This window comes from Pteropus alecto, unplaced genomic scaffold (genome assembly GCF_000325575.1).
Source record: "Pteropus alecto unplaced genomic scaffold, ASM32557v1 scaffold213, whole genome shotgun sequence".
NCBI classification, from domain to species: Eukaryota; Metazoa; Chordata; class Mammalia; order Chiroptera; family Pteropodidae; genus Pteropus; species Pteropus alecto.
In genome coordinates this window covers 1,808,793-1,826,049 of record NW_006434829.1, presented here as the reverse complement: position 1 = coordinate 1,826,049, position 17,257 = coordinate 1,808,793, and the positions used below count along the sequence as shown (strand labels likewise).

Sequence of the window (17,257 nt, the reverse complement as noted above, 5' to 3'; positions counted from 1 at the left end):
CCATCAGAGACCACGCCCCCCGTCAGAGACCACGCCCCCGTCAGAGACCACGCCTCCGTCCCTACAGGCTTCTCCACTTAGAGTGAACACGCCCATCGCAGTCCTCGCTCACTTTGCACAGGCAGCACCTCAGATATCTTGGGTCCCCACTCTCCTGCCCTCCACACTTTGCCATTCCGGTGGCACTGCCCATCCCCTGGAAGTACAGTCGCGGTGTCTGCGTCTCGACAGCGCTGTGCCTGTCATTGTGATCCATTGGGGGGGACTCAGGTTTTGCAAAACCCCTTTTCTGTCACGAACCCCGACAAGTCCAGATGTGCCCGACCCCTGAGGAGCTTGGCTTTGAGAGGTGGCGGCCAACAACACGAGTCATTGTTAAAATACAGAGCAAGTTGATTCAGAGTCCTGACGACGGTGGTCAGTGTCTCGCACGATCAATCCCGTGTCACGCTTATCCCTGTGACCCCCTAGCCTGCAGCTCAGGGGAGCTGGGGGAGACCACGCCATCGGCACGACCCGGGCCGTGCTCTGCGGACTCTGGCGGTCCATGCCACCGCTTGGGGCTGGGGCCAGGGCGGTGGCCGCTCCCGAGGCTGCAGCCTGCTCTGCTCCCCTCCTTTTCGCAGGCCACGGAGTCCCTTTTGGAATCATCTTCGGTGGGACCGATTTAAATGAAGACGTGAACGACGGGGAAAAAAATCAAGTGATGGGCAGCGTCCTTCAAGAAGCCAGGTACTACCTGAGGGCCTTCCGAGGCGTTAGACACTGGACCCTTGTGGACGCAAGTCCATGGGAACAGAGAGACGGAGGAGGCCGGTCACGTGGGGTGTGGGGGGCTCACACCTTCCCAGAGAAGCCCCCTTCCTCCTCTCGGTTCTTTGTTTTTCTTTCACTGGGCGGAGTTTTGTTTTGACGCATAGTCCTCGTCACCAAGTGATTGCAGCCGAATCATTCTCGCACTGCGGTTAGCGTTACACGGACACTCTTGAGGTGTTCTGCACGGTAGATGACACGGGTCATTCTGTCTCCTGAGAGCCGCCACTACGGACGGACCCCAGCGTCATTAGCACGCAGATCGGGACTTAGGTGGCATCAGCTTTTCTCAAGTCGTATCTTTTTGACGTGGCTCAGACCAGTTTCTGAACTGGATAAAAACGCCTCGTGAGAGGGGTGGCCAGCTGCATGTCTCAGTGGAGTTATTGTGGGCACTTGGGGCAGGACAGTTGTTCGTCGTGGGGGACCGTGTTCCTGAGCCTGGAGACCACGTGTTGGCAGTGCCTGGCAGTTGCTGTCATAATCTGACACGCCTTTGCACGCTTCTAGCCCCCAGGGTGGGCGTGGATATTGCCGTGAACACAGACGTGTCGATACAACCTTTTTACATAATCTGACACGCCTTTGCACGCTTCTAGCCCCCTTTTTAAAATAGAGTACATTGTGTGTGTGTGCGTGTGTGTGTGTGTGACAGGAAACAAAGCTATCACCACAGCTGGGCTCCCGTGGAAAGGTGATCTGTCATTATAGGTTTTCTTGCTGTTATTCCTATAGTCTCAAAATGTATCACCTTTGGACCACGCATTCCGCAAGGTGCTGTCTCGTGGACGGCAAATAATTCTGCTCGGTAGAAACTGTGTGTGTGTGTGTGTGTGTGTGTGTGACAGGAAACAACGCTATCACCACAGCTAGGCTCCCGTGGAAAGGTGATCTGTCATTATAGGTTTTCTTGCTGTTATTCCTATACTCTCAAAATGTATCACCTTTGGACCACGCATTCCGCAAGGTGCTGTCTCGTGGACGGCAAATAATTCTGCTCGGTAGAAACAATATTGAATGAATTCGTCTTATCGTATTATCGTTAGCATTATTCATTGTATTGTTATGAAAACGCACATCGATTTTTATTCAGGGGGATATTGATTCAGGTTGGTGAGCAGGAAAGTCGGGGGAATCATAGGCCCCTTGTCTGACGTAATACGGCAAATTAGAGTATTGAACTTGTCCAGCTTTATAATGAGAGTTTCATTTTTAATCAAATACTTGTAAATAGTTATGTTTTCCCTATAAGGTGTATTTTAGAACATTTGTCTTTTCTATTTTAAACCTTTTTTCTATATAGTACAATATTCAAACTTGTTTTAGAATCAGGTTTTTGGCTTGTAAGTATTATATTAAGTACTTGGTAATCATATTAGAAATACCAAAATTAGATAAGGAGTATTTGAAATTTGTAAAAATTTGTGGGAAAAGGTCATATTAGAAAAACTTCCTATTGCCAAGCTCATCGGCCAAAGAGAGTTTATGTGACAGGAAAAGCCCAGAAACCATTCCACGGATAGGGAGTGTACGGCACGTGGCTGGTTCCATCGTGGGAATTGCTGTTTTGTAGGTCGGAACTGGTTGAATATCAGTAATGTCCCTTGTTTTTTGAGCGACAGCTTTTCTAGAGATGCTTTTGGCAAACAGCCCCGTGTCGCGGTCAGTCAGTGAGCTCTGAAGTGGCAGTAAGGGGGCGGGTCTGTGTTTTTCATAAGAAATGTGTTCTTTTTTGGTCTCTTTATTTCCCTGGAGTCTTTGGGCTAGAAACTCTCTTTAAAGGTCGTCTGTTAGGTGGGTGTAAAGCCAGCGCCCGCGATTCTGTAGGGAGGAGCCACGAGAGAGAATGTGTCATCTGCCACCGCGGATAATCGATGAGTGTCTGGCGGGAAACGACGGGGTCCCCCACTTTGCCCCGCTGGCTCCTGACACATTCACCCTTTGTGCCGACAGCCCACCCAGGCGCCCCCCCTTCCCTGCCGTACCCCGGCTCCTGGGGGCCTCGGGTCCCTGAGTGAACAGGGGGGAATGGTGGGGACGGTCACCTGGGCGTGGACGGTCACAGCCAGCTGCTGGGCTGGGATGCTGGTCCTCCCTCCCCCGCAGCACCAGCTCCGGGCACCTGGGACGTTTTCCTGCCCTCCCGCCCTCCCCCCGTCCTTCTTCCTGACCCTGAACGGCCCACCGTACTGTCCCTTCACGCGTTCACCCGTTTATTCAGTCCGGTGTTTCTGCGCGCTCGCTGGGTGCCAGGCACTGTCGGGGCTGGCAGGTGGCAGTGAGCGCTGTCCCCGCTGGCACGGAGCTGACGTCCTCGCGGCCGAGTGGACAATGGCCATGCCCGCCAGATGCGTGGGTCTCGCTTCCCCCAGAGGTTGTCCTGGTGCTGGCGCCCGAGCACTGACCTGTGAACACCGTGCGTGTGTGTGTCGGGGGGGCACGGAGCATGGTCTTCGTGGCCTGGCTTTGTCCCCGGCTCAGCGGCTCCTCTCCGCTCGATGCCCTGCCCTTGTCCGAAAGTTCCAGGTGTTCAGTTAACGAGGGAGCAGGAACTGGGGCCAGCAGCTCGCGTTCGCCTCCTGGGTTTCTCATTCCTGCAGATTCCCGCAGAGGCCGGTGTCTGCACCGCCCTCGTGAACGCGGTTTGCCGGCTCCCTGCCCGGGGGGGAAGCGGTTCCGGAAAACAGCCGGTCTGCGTCCCTAGTCCCCGCGCGGGTTGCAGGGAGTGTGTGCCATCGCCATCGCCACAGGCACAGCCGTCCCCGGTGGGCGTGGCTGGCGCACGTGGGCTCAGAGGCACGGTCCACTGTGACCCGGGACCCGGGCCTCCTCGCCCAGCCCTGTGACACCCCAGGGGAATTTCCCGTTTCTCCCTGAAATAGGGGCGCGGTAAGCGGGGAGGAGGGAGGGAAGGCTTGGAGCTGTGGGGGAGGCAGGGGACCTCTGAGGAAAGAAGCTCCCAGTCCTGTCTGGTCCCGCTGTTGGGCGGCGTCGTGGTTACCGGCCCTTTGCCTCGGGATGGCCCCCACGGTGCTGGCCTCAGGGCGGTCCATTTTGCTTTCGGCACTTACTGGGATTCCACTGGTGGGGAGAGCCGTCCCTCCGCCCCACCGACCTGGCCAGCTTCGTATCCCGTCAACGCGGACTCGTGGGTGTTTATTCTGCCTTGCTCTCTGGGTGACCCGTCACGCCTTGGTGATTCGGGCTCAGACTGCCCCAGCCACGGCCACCGGAGAGACTTGGAGGTGACTCCCGTGTCCTCCGAACGTGCCTTTTTTGGAGCACATTCTTAGTTTCTGGGACCATGAGGTGGGCCTGGTCCATCCCATGTGGGCATGGCCCGAGCTCTGGAACCGGCCACTTCTGAGTACACGCAGACCGTGACGCTCATTACCCACACGCATCCTGCACGTCCCGAATGCGCGTGTGGCCGCGGTCCGTCCCCGGGGCGTGGAGTCCGGGGTGGCCTCCCCCGGGTCGGTGGGTGGGCTGACCAAGCTCCTGGCTTCTCTTTGGCTCCTGGCTTTGGCTTTGCCTCTGACCTCATGGGGCAGGAACTAGAAACACAGCAAGTTTTCAGCTTCGTGTGTTTTTTTCTTGCATAGACTTCTTTTTTTTTTTTCGATGTGAGCAGAGATTAAAGTTAATGGCCAATGACGGGTAATAAAGAATGATCACAGTTTAAATCGGGCTTCTTGCCTTGTCTCTCACAATGCGCGAGCCGGTTCGCAGTCACGTGAGCTGAATCCTGCGCTAATCGCCTCCATCCCTTCTGTCCCCTTCACCAGATTTGCCGTCGCGTTCACGGAGTCGATGAAGGATGTGGCGTGCCTGCGGTGGGTATGTGTTTGTGTTGTTATCATTTTCACGGTGCCGGCGAGACTGCAGCACTGGAAAGCAGAACGGCGATTTTCTGGGAGCCGCCGTGTCCCCGTCGACACCGCCTCTCGCAGCCTCGGCGGCCTGTCGCGGTCCCCACGTGCTGATGTTTTTATGTGTTTAGCTTCCGTAAAAACTCCGCTGGCTGCTTTTATGGGATTATGGACTAGCAAAAGCAGCCCAGCAGCCAAACCTGTTCATGTTTGGTCTGTTTACTTTCCGCGAGCTCCGGTCGGGTGATTTACGGGCCGTGCTGTAAATGTGGCTGCAGCTTCGCACATGCGCACGAGCACACACACACACGCACGTGCGCACACACACACACGTACACGCACACACACGCACACACACGCACACGCACACGGCAGAACAGGCCCTCAGGTGGCCGATGTCGTTCCCCAGGGGGACTCTGTGTTTGAATAGCTTCAAAGAGCCGGGGACTTTGTAGCTCTCTAAGTCAATCCACTCATGACTCTGGGGCAGGGGGGCCGGCGACGTGAGCCAGCGGGATGGTGGCGGGGCTGAGTGCCCAGCAGGGAATTCCAGACGGCACAGCAGAGCCGGTACCGCTAATCCAAGGACAGGGCCAGCCCGTGGGGCATTTCCTGTCCCCTCCCCGAGGGGAGGCCTGCCGTGGGCCCAGGCCACCTGCGTACCCGTCCCCATGCCCGTCCCTGTGCCCGCCAGCTCCGCCTCGTCATTTCACAGGCTGTGCCCATGCTTTGCAGAATTTCAACGTGTGAAACGGAGCCCTTAGAACCTGCCGCATGGGACAAGGACAGACGCCGTCCTTCGCGGGGCTGGCGGTCCATCCCCGAGGCCTGGAATAGTCCGTGGGCGCAGAGCAGCGGGGCCGGCGTGGTGTGCACGGGATCCAGAGCGCCCCTTGGGCCAAGCGTCTGGGTCCCACGCAGTGCAGCTCAGGACGTGCAGCTCTCGAAGTGAGAGGGCCGCGCCCCCACCCGGCGTCCAGGCACCCCAGCCGCGGGGCTCGGGGGCCCTGGGGACCCCTCCGCAGCCCCCGCAGGGTCGGGCCTGCTCCCATGGCAACGCCGAGAGCTGTTTGCCCGCCGTTCGGAAAGCCGCGGCAGACGGAGCAGGGCCGGTGGCGCCCGGCTGCTCGTGGCACCTGTCGTCATGGGCGCGTTCCTGCCGCCCACTCCCGGTTTATTTTTAATCACCTGAGCGTCTCCCTGATAGCGCCATAAAAAATGATTGGTTCTGTTGAACATTAACCGTGGAACACACTTGAAACCCTCTCTGCGTGGCGAGGAACGCGGAGCTGCTTCGCTGTGCTCTGAATGGGACGGGGCCGTGGACTTGAGGGGCGACCGTCATGTGACAGTTCGAGGTGCACACGGAACCAGCCAGTTTCGACATGCTTTTTTTCACCTGGAAGGGTGACGGGCAGACACAGTGGGGACATTCCAGCTTGGGCACTTAGCGGACGGTTTATTAAAAGTGAGCGAACAGAGCCAGTCCCTTCGAGAAAAACATAGAGTGCTGTTTGTTGCCAGTGGAAACCTCAGTGTCGAGTTCTGGAAAGGCTGGCGGCTCCGCACACAGAGGGACTGTCCCGATGAGGTCAGGGGTCATGCTACCCGGATGCCGCGTGATGAGGTGTTCCAGCGTGCGGAAGGGCTGTCTCGCTCCGGGGAGCAATGTTTTTCAGAGGACACATACGTGGCATCACGGGGCCACGCGTAAGGGAGAGGCCCGTCCAGCGGGCTTCATTGTGACAGAGCACTTATTTTTTTTAAAGCCCACAGCACCTGGTCTTCCTGGGTGGTCTCCCATCCAAGTACTCACCAGGCCCGACCCTGCTGAGCTTCCCAGACACGACGCGACTCAGGCTCCGCACTGCAACCAGCCGTTAAGACGTCGCCGTTCGCGGAGTGTGGACAGAGTATCTGAGACTCGTACCTATAAGTGACCGTAAAGGGCTATTGAAGTGCTCCTCCCCTCCCCCACTACCCCTTGGCAAGACGCAGGGCTTCCTCTCTGCCCCGCAGATGCAGCCACAGACGGAAGGGGGTGGACGGAGCGTCGCTGTCTCCTGCTCCGCCAGACATGAGCACGAGCTCTCGCCGCGGAAGCACGTCCCTCCCCCGTGCATCGATTGTCTCTGTCTTAAATATCGCCCTCGTCCACAGGTCCTGTGTCCCACCAGAACTGGCGTAGACATGTTCACTTAGTGTCACGTACTTTTTGCTACGTGACAAATCACACCAAGCACAGTGCCTGAAACACTTATTGTTGATTCTCTGTGTTGTCTGGGTCTTTCTGGCAGGGGTCACTCGGCCGGGCTGGCGGTCCTGGAGGTCCCATTTCACAGGTCTGGGACCTCAGCAGCTGTGGCTGGGACTCACCTGCTGTCGTCTTCTATTAGATGCAGGCAGGAGAGATCAGGCTCCGGGCACGGGCACTCGTCAAGCTTCTGCTCGTGTGACGTGTGCCACCGTCCCGGTGGCCAAAGCCACAAAGGAGTGGGGATCTAGTCCGATCTCATTGTAGGAGGCGCTCGGGGGCTTCCCAGGGCGTGGGTGCAGGGGGCGGGGGGGTGGCTCGTGTCCGATGCCGCCGTCCACCTCGCTTCGTGCCAGCCCCTGATGGTGGCACCACCTCCGCCCCCAGCCATTCTCTCCACGCCGTGAGCTCCTTAGGGACAAGGCGAGCTGCGGTCCCACGGGGCTGACGTGCTGTTTCCTGTCCGTAAACACGTCTAGAATTTAATTTGCAGGGACGGGTCCTTCTTTAGACACTTTTATTACAGAAATTTCCCTTCGTCTATAACAGCAGCGAGAATCACGGAGCGAACTCCGCTGCCCCCACCGCCTGGTCTCTGCGCAGGTCTCTGGTTCTTCCTTCATCTGCTCTCGTTCTCCACTCACCAACACACACACACTGACACTCACACACACACCCACATGCATGCAAACACATGCACACACAAACACACAGACACGCACACACCCACATGCATGCAAACACATGCACACACAAACACACAGACACGCACACACACACCCACATGCATGCAAACATGCATGCACACACAAACACACAGACACGCACAGACCTACATGCATGCAAACACATGCACACACAAACACACACAGACACATGCATACAGGCATACAAACCATGCGAACACACATGTACACGCCTACCCTCACATGCACACACAAACACACACAGACACATGCATACAGGCATACAAACCATGCGAACACACATGTACACGCCTACCCTCACATGCACACACAAACACACACAGACACATGCATACAGGCATACAAACCATGCGAACACACATGTACACGCCTACCCTCACATGCACACACAAACACACACAGACACATGCATACAGGCATACAAACCATGCGAACACACATGTACACGCCTACCCTCACATGCACACACAAACACACACAGACACATGCATACAGGCATACAAACCATGCGAACACACATGTACACGCCTACCCTCACATGCACACACAAACACACACAGACACATGCATACAGGCATACAAACCATGCGAACACACATGTACACGCCTACCCTCACATGCACACACAAACACACACAGACACATGCATACAGGCATACAAACCATGCGAACACACATGTACACGCCTACCCTCACATGCACACACAAACACACACAGACACATGCATACAGGCATACAAACCATGCGAACACACATGTACACGCCTACCCTCACATGCACACACAAACACACACAGACACATGCATACAGGCATACAAACCATGCGAACACACATGTACACGCCTACCCTCACATGCACACACAAACACACACAGACACATGCATACAGGCATACAAACCATGCGAACACACATGTACACGCCTACCCTCACATGCACACACAAACACACACAGACACATGCATACAGGCATACAAACCATGCGAACACACATGTACACGCCTACCCTCACATGCACACACAAACACACACAGACACATGCATACAGGCATACAAACCATGCGAACACACATGTACACGCCTACCCTCACATGCACACACAAACACACACAGACACATGCATACAGGCATACAAACACATGCGAACACACATGTACACGCCTACACTCACATGCACACACAAACACACATACACAAACACACACATACATACACACACACTATTTTTCTGGAATATTTTTAAAACACGGCCATCACAGCATTTCACTTATGAATAATATGTCATTTCACCCGTAAGTGTCCCTGGATAAAGAATCATTTTTCAACGTAAGCAGCACGTTTGGGGAACCACGGCATGCAAGGAAGTGAATTGGGCTCAAGGACATTAACGTGGCCTGCGATGTTTGGCTCGTGCATTCTGGAAGGACCTGGTCAAGGAGTTGGTGGGGGAGGGAGAGGCACGGCGGCTCCGAGCTCCAGGCACGTGGCGTGAGAGGCCAGCGCTGCACTCGGGGTATCTCCGGAGCGAGGCTCGCAGTGGGCCGTCCTCAGGAGAGGGTGCCGTGGGGGGCCTGGTGTCGGGGGCTGAGTGCAGCGTGGGGATGAGCGTTCTCAGATGACTTTAACTTTTCAGTTTAATAAGAAACTGCACTAAGTGCATAGGTCGATGACATTCGGGGCGGGCCGGGCGGCAGGGGCGAATCCTCAGCCACGTGCTGCCAGGGGGTCACCTTACATCTCAGCACGACGTCTGTCACTCATTCGCCTGTCACTGGATGGCCAGCCACCCCGAGCTGCCTGCTCCACCCGGGGTGAGCTGTCTTTGCTTTCAGAAAGACCCTCCTCCAAACGCAGCAAGCAGGCATCTGGGAACGATGAGAAGCAGTGAGAATCGTTTGGTCTAGGATGACGGGGGAACGGGCAGGCGCTGTAATAAAGGCGAAGGAAAGTAAGGATGAGTTTGTTCTCGTCGTTTACAGGGGTGGGGGGAATGTGATTTCACGACTATGTGGAAACTAAAGAACGAAATAAAATTTAAACAGACTCATAGATGCGGAGAAGAGACCCGTGATGGCCAGAGGGGCGAGGGTCGGGGGTCGGGTGACAGCGAGCAAGGGCTTAAGCGGAACAAGTCGGCAGGTACAAAGTGGTCACGAGGAGTCAAAGTGCAGCAGGGAACAGTCAGTGACATCGTCAGAACCGCGAACCGCGTGGCGCCAGGCGGGGGCTGGGCTCACGGGAGGTCACTGCGTAAATCATAGAAATGTCGAACCACGACGTTCTCCACCTGCAACTGATATAAAGCAATACCGAATGTCAGCTCTACTTGGAAAATTACAATTAAAAAAATTTAAAAATGAATAAAGTAATCCGTGGGGGTTAGTTGTTAAATTTGAATATGAACTTGATTTTTTAATACAGGATCGTTTGTTTTTTTTTTTTGGTGGGTGACTTCTCAGTGAAGTTCAGCTCCATGCCCTTATCTGATTAGTTTTTACAAATGAAAACTGTCTGAATAACGGAAAGGTTCATTATTCAGCTGCATCTGGGTAATTATTTTAGATGGATTTTCGCAGAGGCGAGTTCGGCTCGTGTGTTCTGAGCCGTGACACAGCTTCTGAGGGGTTGGTCGCGTTTCGCTCTCTGTTGCTGGGCCCCCGGGCTTGGTGTCCAGGCTCACGTGCTCCACTTCAGGGAGCAGGAGGGTTCGCAGTGGAATTTCCTTGATCCCCCCTAATAGTTATCAAACCACAATCAGATGCCCATGATCTCAGATGAGAAAGAATCATGGCGTTTGCTTCTTACTGCTTTTGCTATGTCAAGAGGACACGTCCATTATTTAGAATTTGCATAGATACAGGCAGCTTCGAGCATAAGCGCTGGTCTAAAACCTGTGTTTTTCACACTTAATTTAAATGAGAGCACACGTAAACAGACACACCGTCCATACCGGTGCCGTTAATAGAAATACAATGCCACCGCCAAGGTGGGCCACGGGTGCGACTCTAAACGTTCCGTTAAAAAAGTAAGTGGAAACAAGTCCAGTTAGTTTCAATTGCGTGTTTTATTTAACCCACTGCCTGGAGTTAGCCAGACGGCAGAGCATAAGGGTCCCCAAGATGCCTCACTGGTGGTGCCAGCTGCGCGTCCGGCGGCCCTCAGAACCACTTCGAGCCCACGGTCTGCTTGCAGCACGCACAGAACCCGCTGGGAGCCGGCTCGCTCACGGTTCGGTTGATCACGGGCAAGGAGGCGGGCTTGGACCGTCCCAAGGGGCCACTGCCTAGGCCCGAGCGCCCCTGCCCTCCCCCTGGGCACTTATGACATTTCACCCCCACGACCATACGCACAGAGTGGTGCCAACCAGGGCAGCCCCGCCGAGCGCGTTGCCCGAAGTTCTTACCGGGGCCTCGCGACGTGGGCGTGATGGACTGGCCGACTTGGGACCAGCGGTGCCCACCCTAACTCCCACGGCTGGCCTCTGGCCTGGCCAGCCGCCCGCCTGACTGTCGGTGGTGGCCGGCCCTTCCCTCACAGAGACACGCCTCCCAGGTAGAACGTGGATTCTCTCCTGGCATCCACAGGCCAAAGCCAGGCCCCTCCTGGACCAAGGCCAGCTTCTTCACTGCACGGCCGCCAGACCCCAAATCTTATTATTTCAACACGTAAGTCCCATGTGCCTTTTCCACATGGGGGGTGCCAGGCCCCTCCTGGACCAAGGCCAGCTTCTTCACTGCACGGCCGCCAGACCCCAAATCTTATTATTTCAACACGTAAGTCCCATGTGCCTTTTCCACATGGGGGGCGTCTCTGCTCAGACCGGGTCCCCTTCACTCTCGGTCGCCTCGTGAGCTCGCGGCTGCCGTGTGGGATGCTGCGTGCATGCAAGTCTGTTCCCGGGTCGCTGACGCAGGCTCACACAGTCCCTGGTCGTGGGGGTCACGTTAACAGAAGTGTGCCGAGGGGGTTATTTTGCCAGCCCTGGGTGAATTTTGGCCCTCCGAGAAAGCTCCGTCGCGCCTTTAAAAACATTATTTCGGAGGCTGCATTTCCAATCATGGATCTATCTCTGGCTGACTCTACACAAATTGGTTTGATTGGATTTCAATAAAGATGGTTTTATTTTACCTCCTTTCATTTGCAATGCCTTTGTTCGGGCTCAGGCCGTAGGTTTTTTTCATGTCGTTTGTATCAGACTTAATGCGACAACGTGCCTACTTTGTAACGTGCACAGCACCCGCCCCGGGCTGATTACCAGGTCTGCATGCTGAGTTGTTAATATTCACCATGCAGTTCAGCATGGGCTGTGTTTTGGGACAGCTTTACTCTGGTGTGTGAGGTTTTAAACCTGATTTGGCATTTCTAGGAATTCGATTCACCGTACGTGTCTAACTGACATAGGCTTTGTGGAAATGCAGAAGTCTGTATAGAATTTGATTTCCTACAACAGTGTGTAACAGACACGAAGAATGCAAATTTGGGCTCTTTTAGGTCTAGTCCGAATTTAGAATGCCATCTCTAAATTCACCAGACGTACATGCTTCAAAAAATTAAAAATAAATGAGATGCATGTCTTAATTGAAGCGGCTTCTCTCTGCAGAAGCAATGATTATAGTTTAATATGTCTCTCTCGGGTTCGAGGCCCCACAGGCCTACTAGTCACATGTTTTTTAAAATAAGCACTCTGATGAGAGGGGCTGATCTAAACTCGAATGTTCATTTACCAATTATTTTTAGAACATCTCAGGTTTGAGTAAATATTGCTTGATGCGCTGAGCAAATTCACGGAAGCACAATGGCGACCTGAAGGTCACACTGGCTTCCCCAAGGTCAGCACCGAACCAAGCCTCCTGGCGGCGTTGCTTTTTGGCGATTTTTTTTTCTTTTAATTTGGAAACGTCGAGTCACCACCATCTGGGGCCAAGGCCCCTACCTTGCCTTGGCGCTCGTCAAAGAAAAGCAACCTTCTTGAAGCAGCTGTGTCGGGCGACCCCTGCAGTGTAATTTTATATTTGGTGTGTGCTTATACTCGTCACGGTTCTTTTGGAAATGGGAACACAGGAAGCAAGACAGATTTCGCTGGCCGTCGCCAGCGCAGGTCGTGGTGCGGGCGAGCTGGAGGTCGAGCTAGTGTCAGGGCCGGTCTCATCCGAGCGAGCCGCGTCTCGGCTGACGCTGAGAGTGTGGTAAGCAGGTGCCGTCCTGCCGGCTCTTCCCGGGCGTGTGGCCCACTGCTTTGTGTCCGCCTGTTCCCAAGCATCTCGGCGGCCACAGGACCCGGACACACCGCACCTCTCAGTACAGCTTCTAATGTCACGGACCCCGAAAGGCGTTCATCCGATGGGCTTTGGAGGTGGGTTTGGAGGCGGGTGTGGAGGCGGGTTTGGAGGCGGGTTTGGAGGCGGGCTTGGAGGCTGGCCGTCCCCGCAGACACTGAGCGGGACGGGCTCCAGGAACCGGTCACAGCCCGGGAGGCTTGTCACGTCTCATGAAGCCTCTTCAGACCGGCTCTCCCGAGACGCCCGGGCAGAGCTGCACGTGCTCTTTGCCATTTTGGTTTGGTTTTTTTGTCCCCGATATGAGACCTCTGGGAATCGAAAAGTTTAGAGATGACTCAAAGCGGGGAGCACGTCTGTGCCGAGCCTAGAAGCCGAGTTTACCGTTGACATCGGCCGGGGTCACGCACCGGGAGGGGTCCCAGCGGGCGCTGACTCATCAGGCGGCGAGGCAGAGGGGGACGGGGGACGGCCGAAGAAAGCAGCGGTGACCCCGAGCGCCGACGCCACGGGGTTAGGTGAGGTTTGTCCTCATCTTCCGGGAACTGTCCGGTCGGCGTTCCTGTTTCGTGAGCCCCCGGGCCCCACTGGGTGTCCCACGCTCACCCTGATCTCGCCCAGGGTCACGGACTGGTTTAGCTTCCTGTCTGTGGGCTGCTCCGTGTTGGTGCCCGCGAGGCCGGTCTGCAACCCGGCTGCCAGCTCTGCCAGCCTCGCATTTCGTGGACGCTTTTTTCTCTCGAAAAATCTTTGTCTGATTCAGACATATACACACAGCGCACATATACACACAGATGTGCATGCACACACATATATACACGTACAAATGTATGCATACACACATGCACACACACATACACACATTCTTCCTGTACACACACACATATACACACATACACACATACACATGCACACACATACACACAGATGCACATGCGCACACATGCACACACACATACAATACATCTGCACACATACACACATGCACACACATGCACACAGATGTACATGCACACACATGCGCACACACAGACACACACATACACATGGCGCGTACACACACGCACAGATGTACATGCACACACATGCACGCACACACACATACACACTGTGCATCTGCACACATACACATGTGCACACATACGCATACACACAGATCTGCATGCACATACATCTACACGTGCAAATGTATGCATACACACACGCACACACATATACACACATACACACATACATATGCACACACACATGAACACACATACACAGATATACATGCACACATGAATATACACATGCATACATGCGCATATACACACAGGCACATACAGATACATGTATTCTCCCTACACATACACACATGCACACATATATACATTATGCACACACATATGCACACATACCTAGACACACACACATCACACATGCACACTCATGCACACACACATATGCACATGCTCAGCCACACACATCACACATGGGAACATGCACACACACATGTGCGTGTTGTCCCACATAACATCACACGTGTCCACACATGCATGCACATGCATACGCACGCTTCTACTCGAATCACAGCGTGCATGCATGCACACACATACGCAATGCTCGCACATATATGCATCACACGTGCACGCACATACGTGCACACGTGCACACACTCCCACATACACACACCGCACATGCACACAGTCCCGCATACACACATGTACACACATGCATGCACACATGCACACACTCCCACACATACACACACACACACACACATGCACACACACAGCCTCTCCCATCCCGCACGCTGACGAGCTCATCCGGCAGAGAGAATACGTCACAAGTGTGGGCTGCTCCGTGTTGGTGCCCGCGAGGCCGGTCTGCAACCCGGCTGCCAGCTCTGCCAGCCTCGCATTTCGTGGACGCTTTTTTCTCTCGAAAAATCTATTTTTGTCTGATTCAGACATATACACACAGCACACATATACACACGGATGTGCATGCACACACACATATACACGTACAAACATATGCATACACACATGCACACACACATATTCTTCCTATACACACGCACACGCATACACACATGCACACGCACACACATGCGTGTGCACACATGCATACACACATACACACAATACATGTGCACACGTACACACATGCACACACATGCACACAGATGCGCATGCACACACAAATACACACATACACATGGCGTATGCACACACGTACAGATGTACACGCACACACATGCATGCACACACACATGCACACCATGCATCTGCACACGTGCACACATACGCGTACATAGAGATGTGCATGCACACGCATCTACACGTACAAACGTATGCGTACACACATGCACACACATATACGCATATTCTCCCTACACATACACACATATACATATACACACATGCATATGCACACACTCACACATATGTGAACACACATACACAGATATACATGCACACATGTATTTACACATACACATATACACACAGGCACACACAGATACATGTATTCTCCCTACGTGCACACACATGCACACACACAGCCTCTCCCATCCCACACGCTGACGAGCTCATCCAGCAGAGAGAATACGTCACAAAGATTTGATCCGTTGTTATTTCGAGGCCATTGGAACAACAGTAGACACTGAGCAAAGGAAGCTAATTTGTATCTAGAATATCTTAATATAGAAAATGTTTTTCAAAATCAATATAAGCCATTGGCTTCGGCCAGGTTTCTTTACTGCAATGACTCGAAACAGCCCAGGACCAGAGTGCTTTTCCACTATAAGTCTATTTTCTTGACTCGCTTGGATAGGATCTTAAAATATCATTCCTAGCATCTTTTAAAAATCTACAGAGGACTTGATACTAGCTTAATTTTTCAGGGTTTCAGTAGATTTTAGAGAAATAATGCTCAGAGCTATGTAAAGACCCGCAGTTAAATCCTGTCGCTTCTCACACGGTCAGTTAATTCTGCTTGTAGCATTAAGACAAGTTTAGTTCATTTCTGTTCGTGTAAAAAGGGATTTTCTTGAAAGGAGCATTTCGGGTTTATAGAGTTCTAGTTGCCGAGCCTATTTCTCATGAAAAGAGTGGCCTGCCTTACCTCCGGGAGTCAAATTTATGTAGAATTAGATTGAATCTGTTTCTGCCCATCACTTGCGTTAACTTTAAAGGTAAAATGCCACGCCCACATAGTTTTGACGGGGCTTCGCCAACCTTCTTACGGGCGATGCCGGGGCCAATGTTTTAGACTCGGGGCTGGTCAGGCAAGAGGCATCGTCAGCTTTCCCTGCCTCTGAATAACATTTTCTTCAGCTTCCCAGGGAAATTAGAATGAAACCGAAGGACTATTTTAGGGCTCTCAACTTCAATTTTTGATTTCAAATGGTTGCCGTTATCCATTTTTTTCCCATTAGAGCAAATATCTTATTTTTTAACTATTAGAGATTTTTCAAAACTATTTTTTAAAGGCTCGCTATTTTAAGGGCATTTTGAGAGGGGACGCGTCTGGGGTGCTCCAGGGGTGACGTGTCAGAAGTAAGTCCGCGTGGAGCCTCCTGTGGGTGCCCCGTCTCCATTCGGCCGCCGGAACTGGCTGGGTACCACCCTCCCAGGACCCCCCGCAGCCAGGCAGAGGGCGGGCCACCCCCCTCCCCCTGCCCCCCCCTGTCCCTCGGCAGCACCGCCTCCCCTGTGGCTTATTTCCCAAAACCTAAAACCGATTCGAGGCTGGAGGTCGAAGTGCTCGGTGGCCCCCACGCAGTGCCGTGGGCCCCGCGTCACAGACGTGACCACGGGGGTCCGTGCGGCAAGAGCAGAGGCGGGGCCGTTCACCAGCGGGGCTGGTCCTCCACGCACGCTGCTCTCAGACGTCCCCAGCTGCTTCGCCGGTGCCCACTTTTAGATGTTTTCACCAAAATGACTATCTTTGGATCGCCTGGGAGAAATAGCGTCCTTGACCCAGCAGCCCCTGAGAAATGGATTCTTCCCCTACTCCTGTTAACGCCTGCCTTCGTGTCTGAACTTGATCTCTAAAACATTTCTGCCACTGTGTCAAAACGAACCCCAGAAACGGACTCTTTTTCTCCCTAGTAGTTTCGTGACGTCCCGCCGGAAACCGCCGCCAGGAATAGTAAGTTTCCACCCGGCGCAGAGATCCACGTCAGCCATGCAGGTGCCACCTTCTCGCTGACGTCAGAGGCGTTGGGGACGTCCTTACTCACGGCCCCCGACAGCAGTCTGTGCCCCTGCCCGGGAGGCTGTGCCTCCTGCTGCCTCTTTGCTTATTTCCTGACTTATTGGGTGGACTTCTCCATCTCCCCCGAGA

At 53.9% G+C, this 17,257-nt stretch overlaps 1 protein-coding gene across 1 annotated transcript in view; it reads left to right on the top strand.

Moving 5' to 3' along the window:
- The window catches only part of GLT1D1 (glycosyltransferase 1 domain containing 1), a 65,992-nt gene that overhangs the window by 19,989 nt on the left and 28,746 nt on the right, over positions 1 to 17,257 (top strand). Inside the window, exons 4-5 of the mRNA XM_015587889.2 lie at positions 627 to 732; positions 4,602 to 4,653. Coding sequence (XP_015443375.1) covers positions 627 to 732; positions 4,602 to 4,653 — 158 coding nt within the window. The remainder of the gene's footprint in view (positions 1 to 626; positions 733 to 4,601; positions 4,654 to 17,257) is intronic.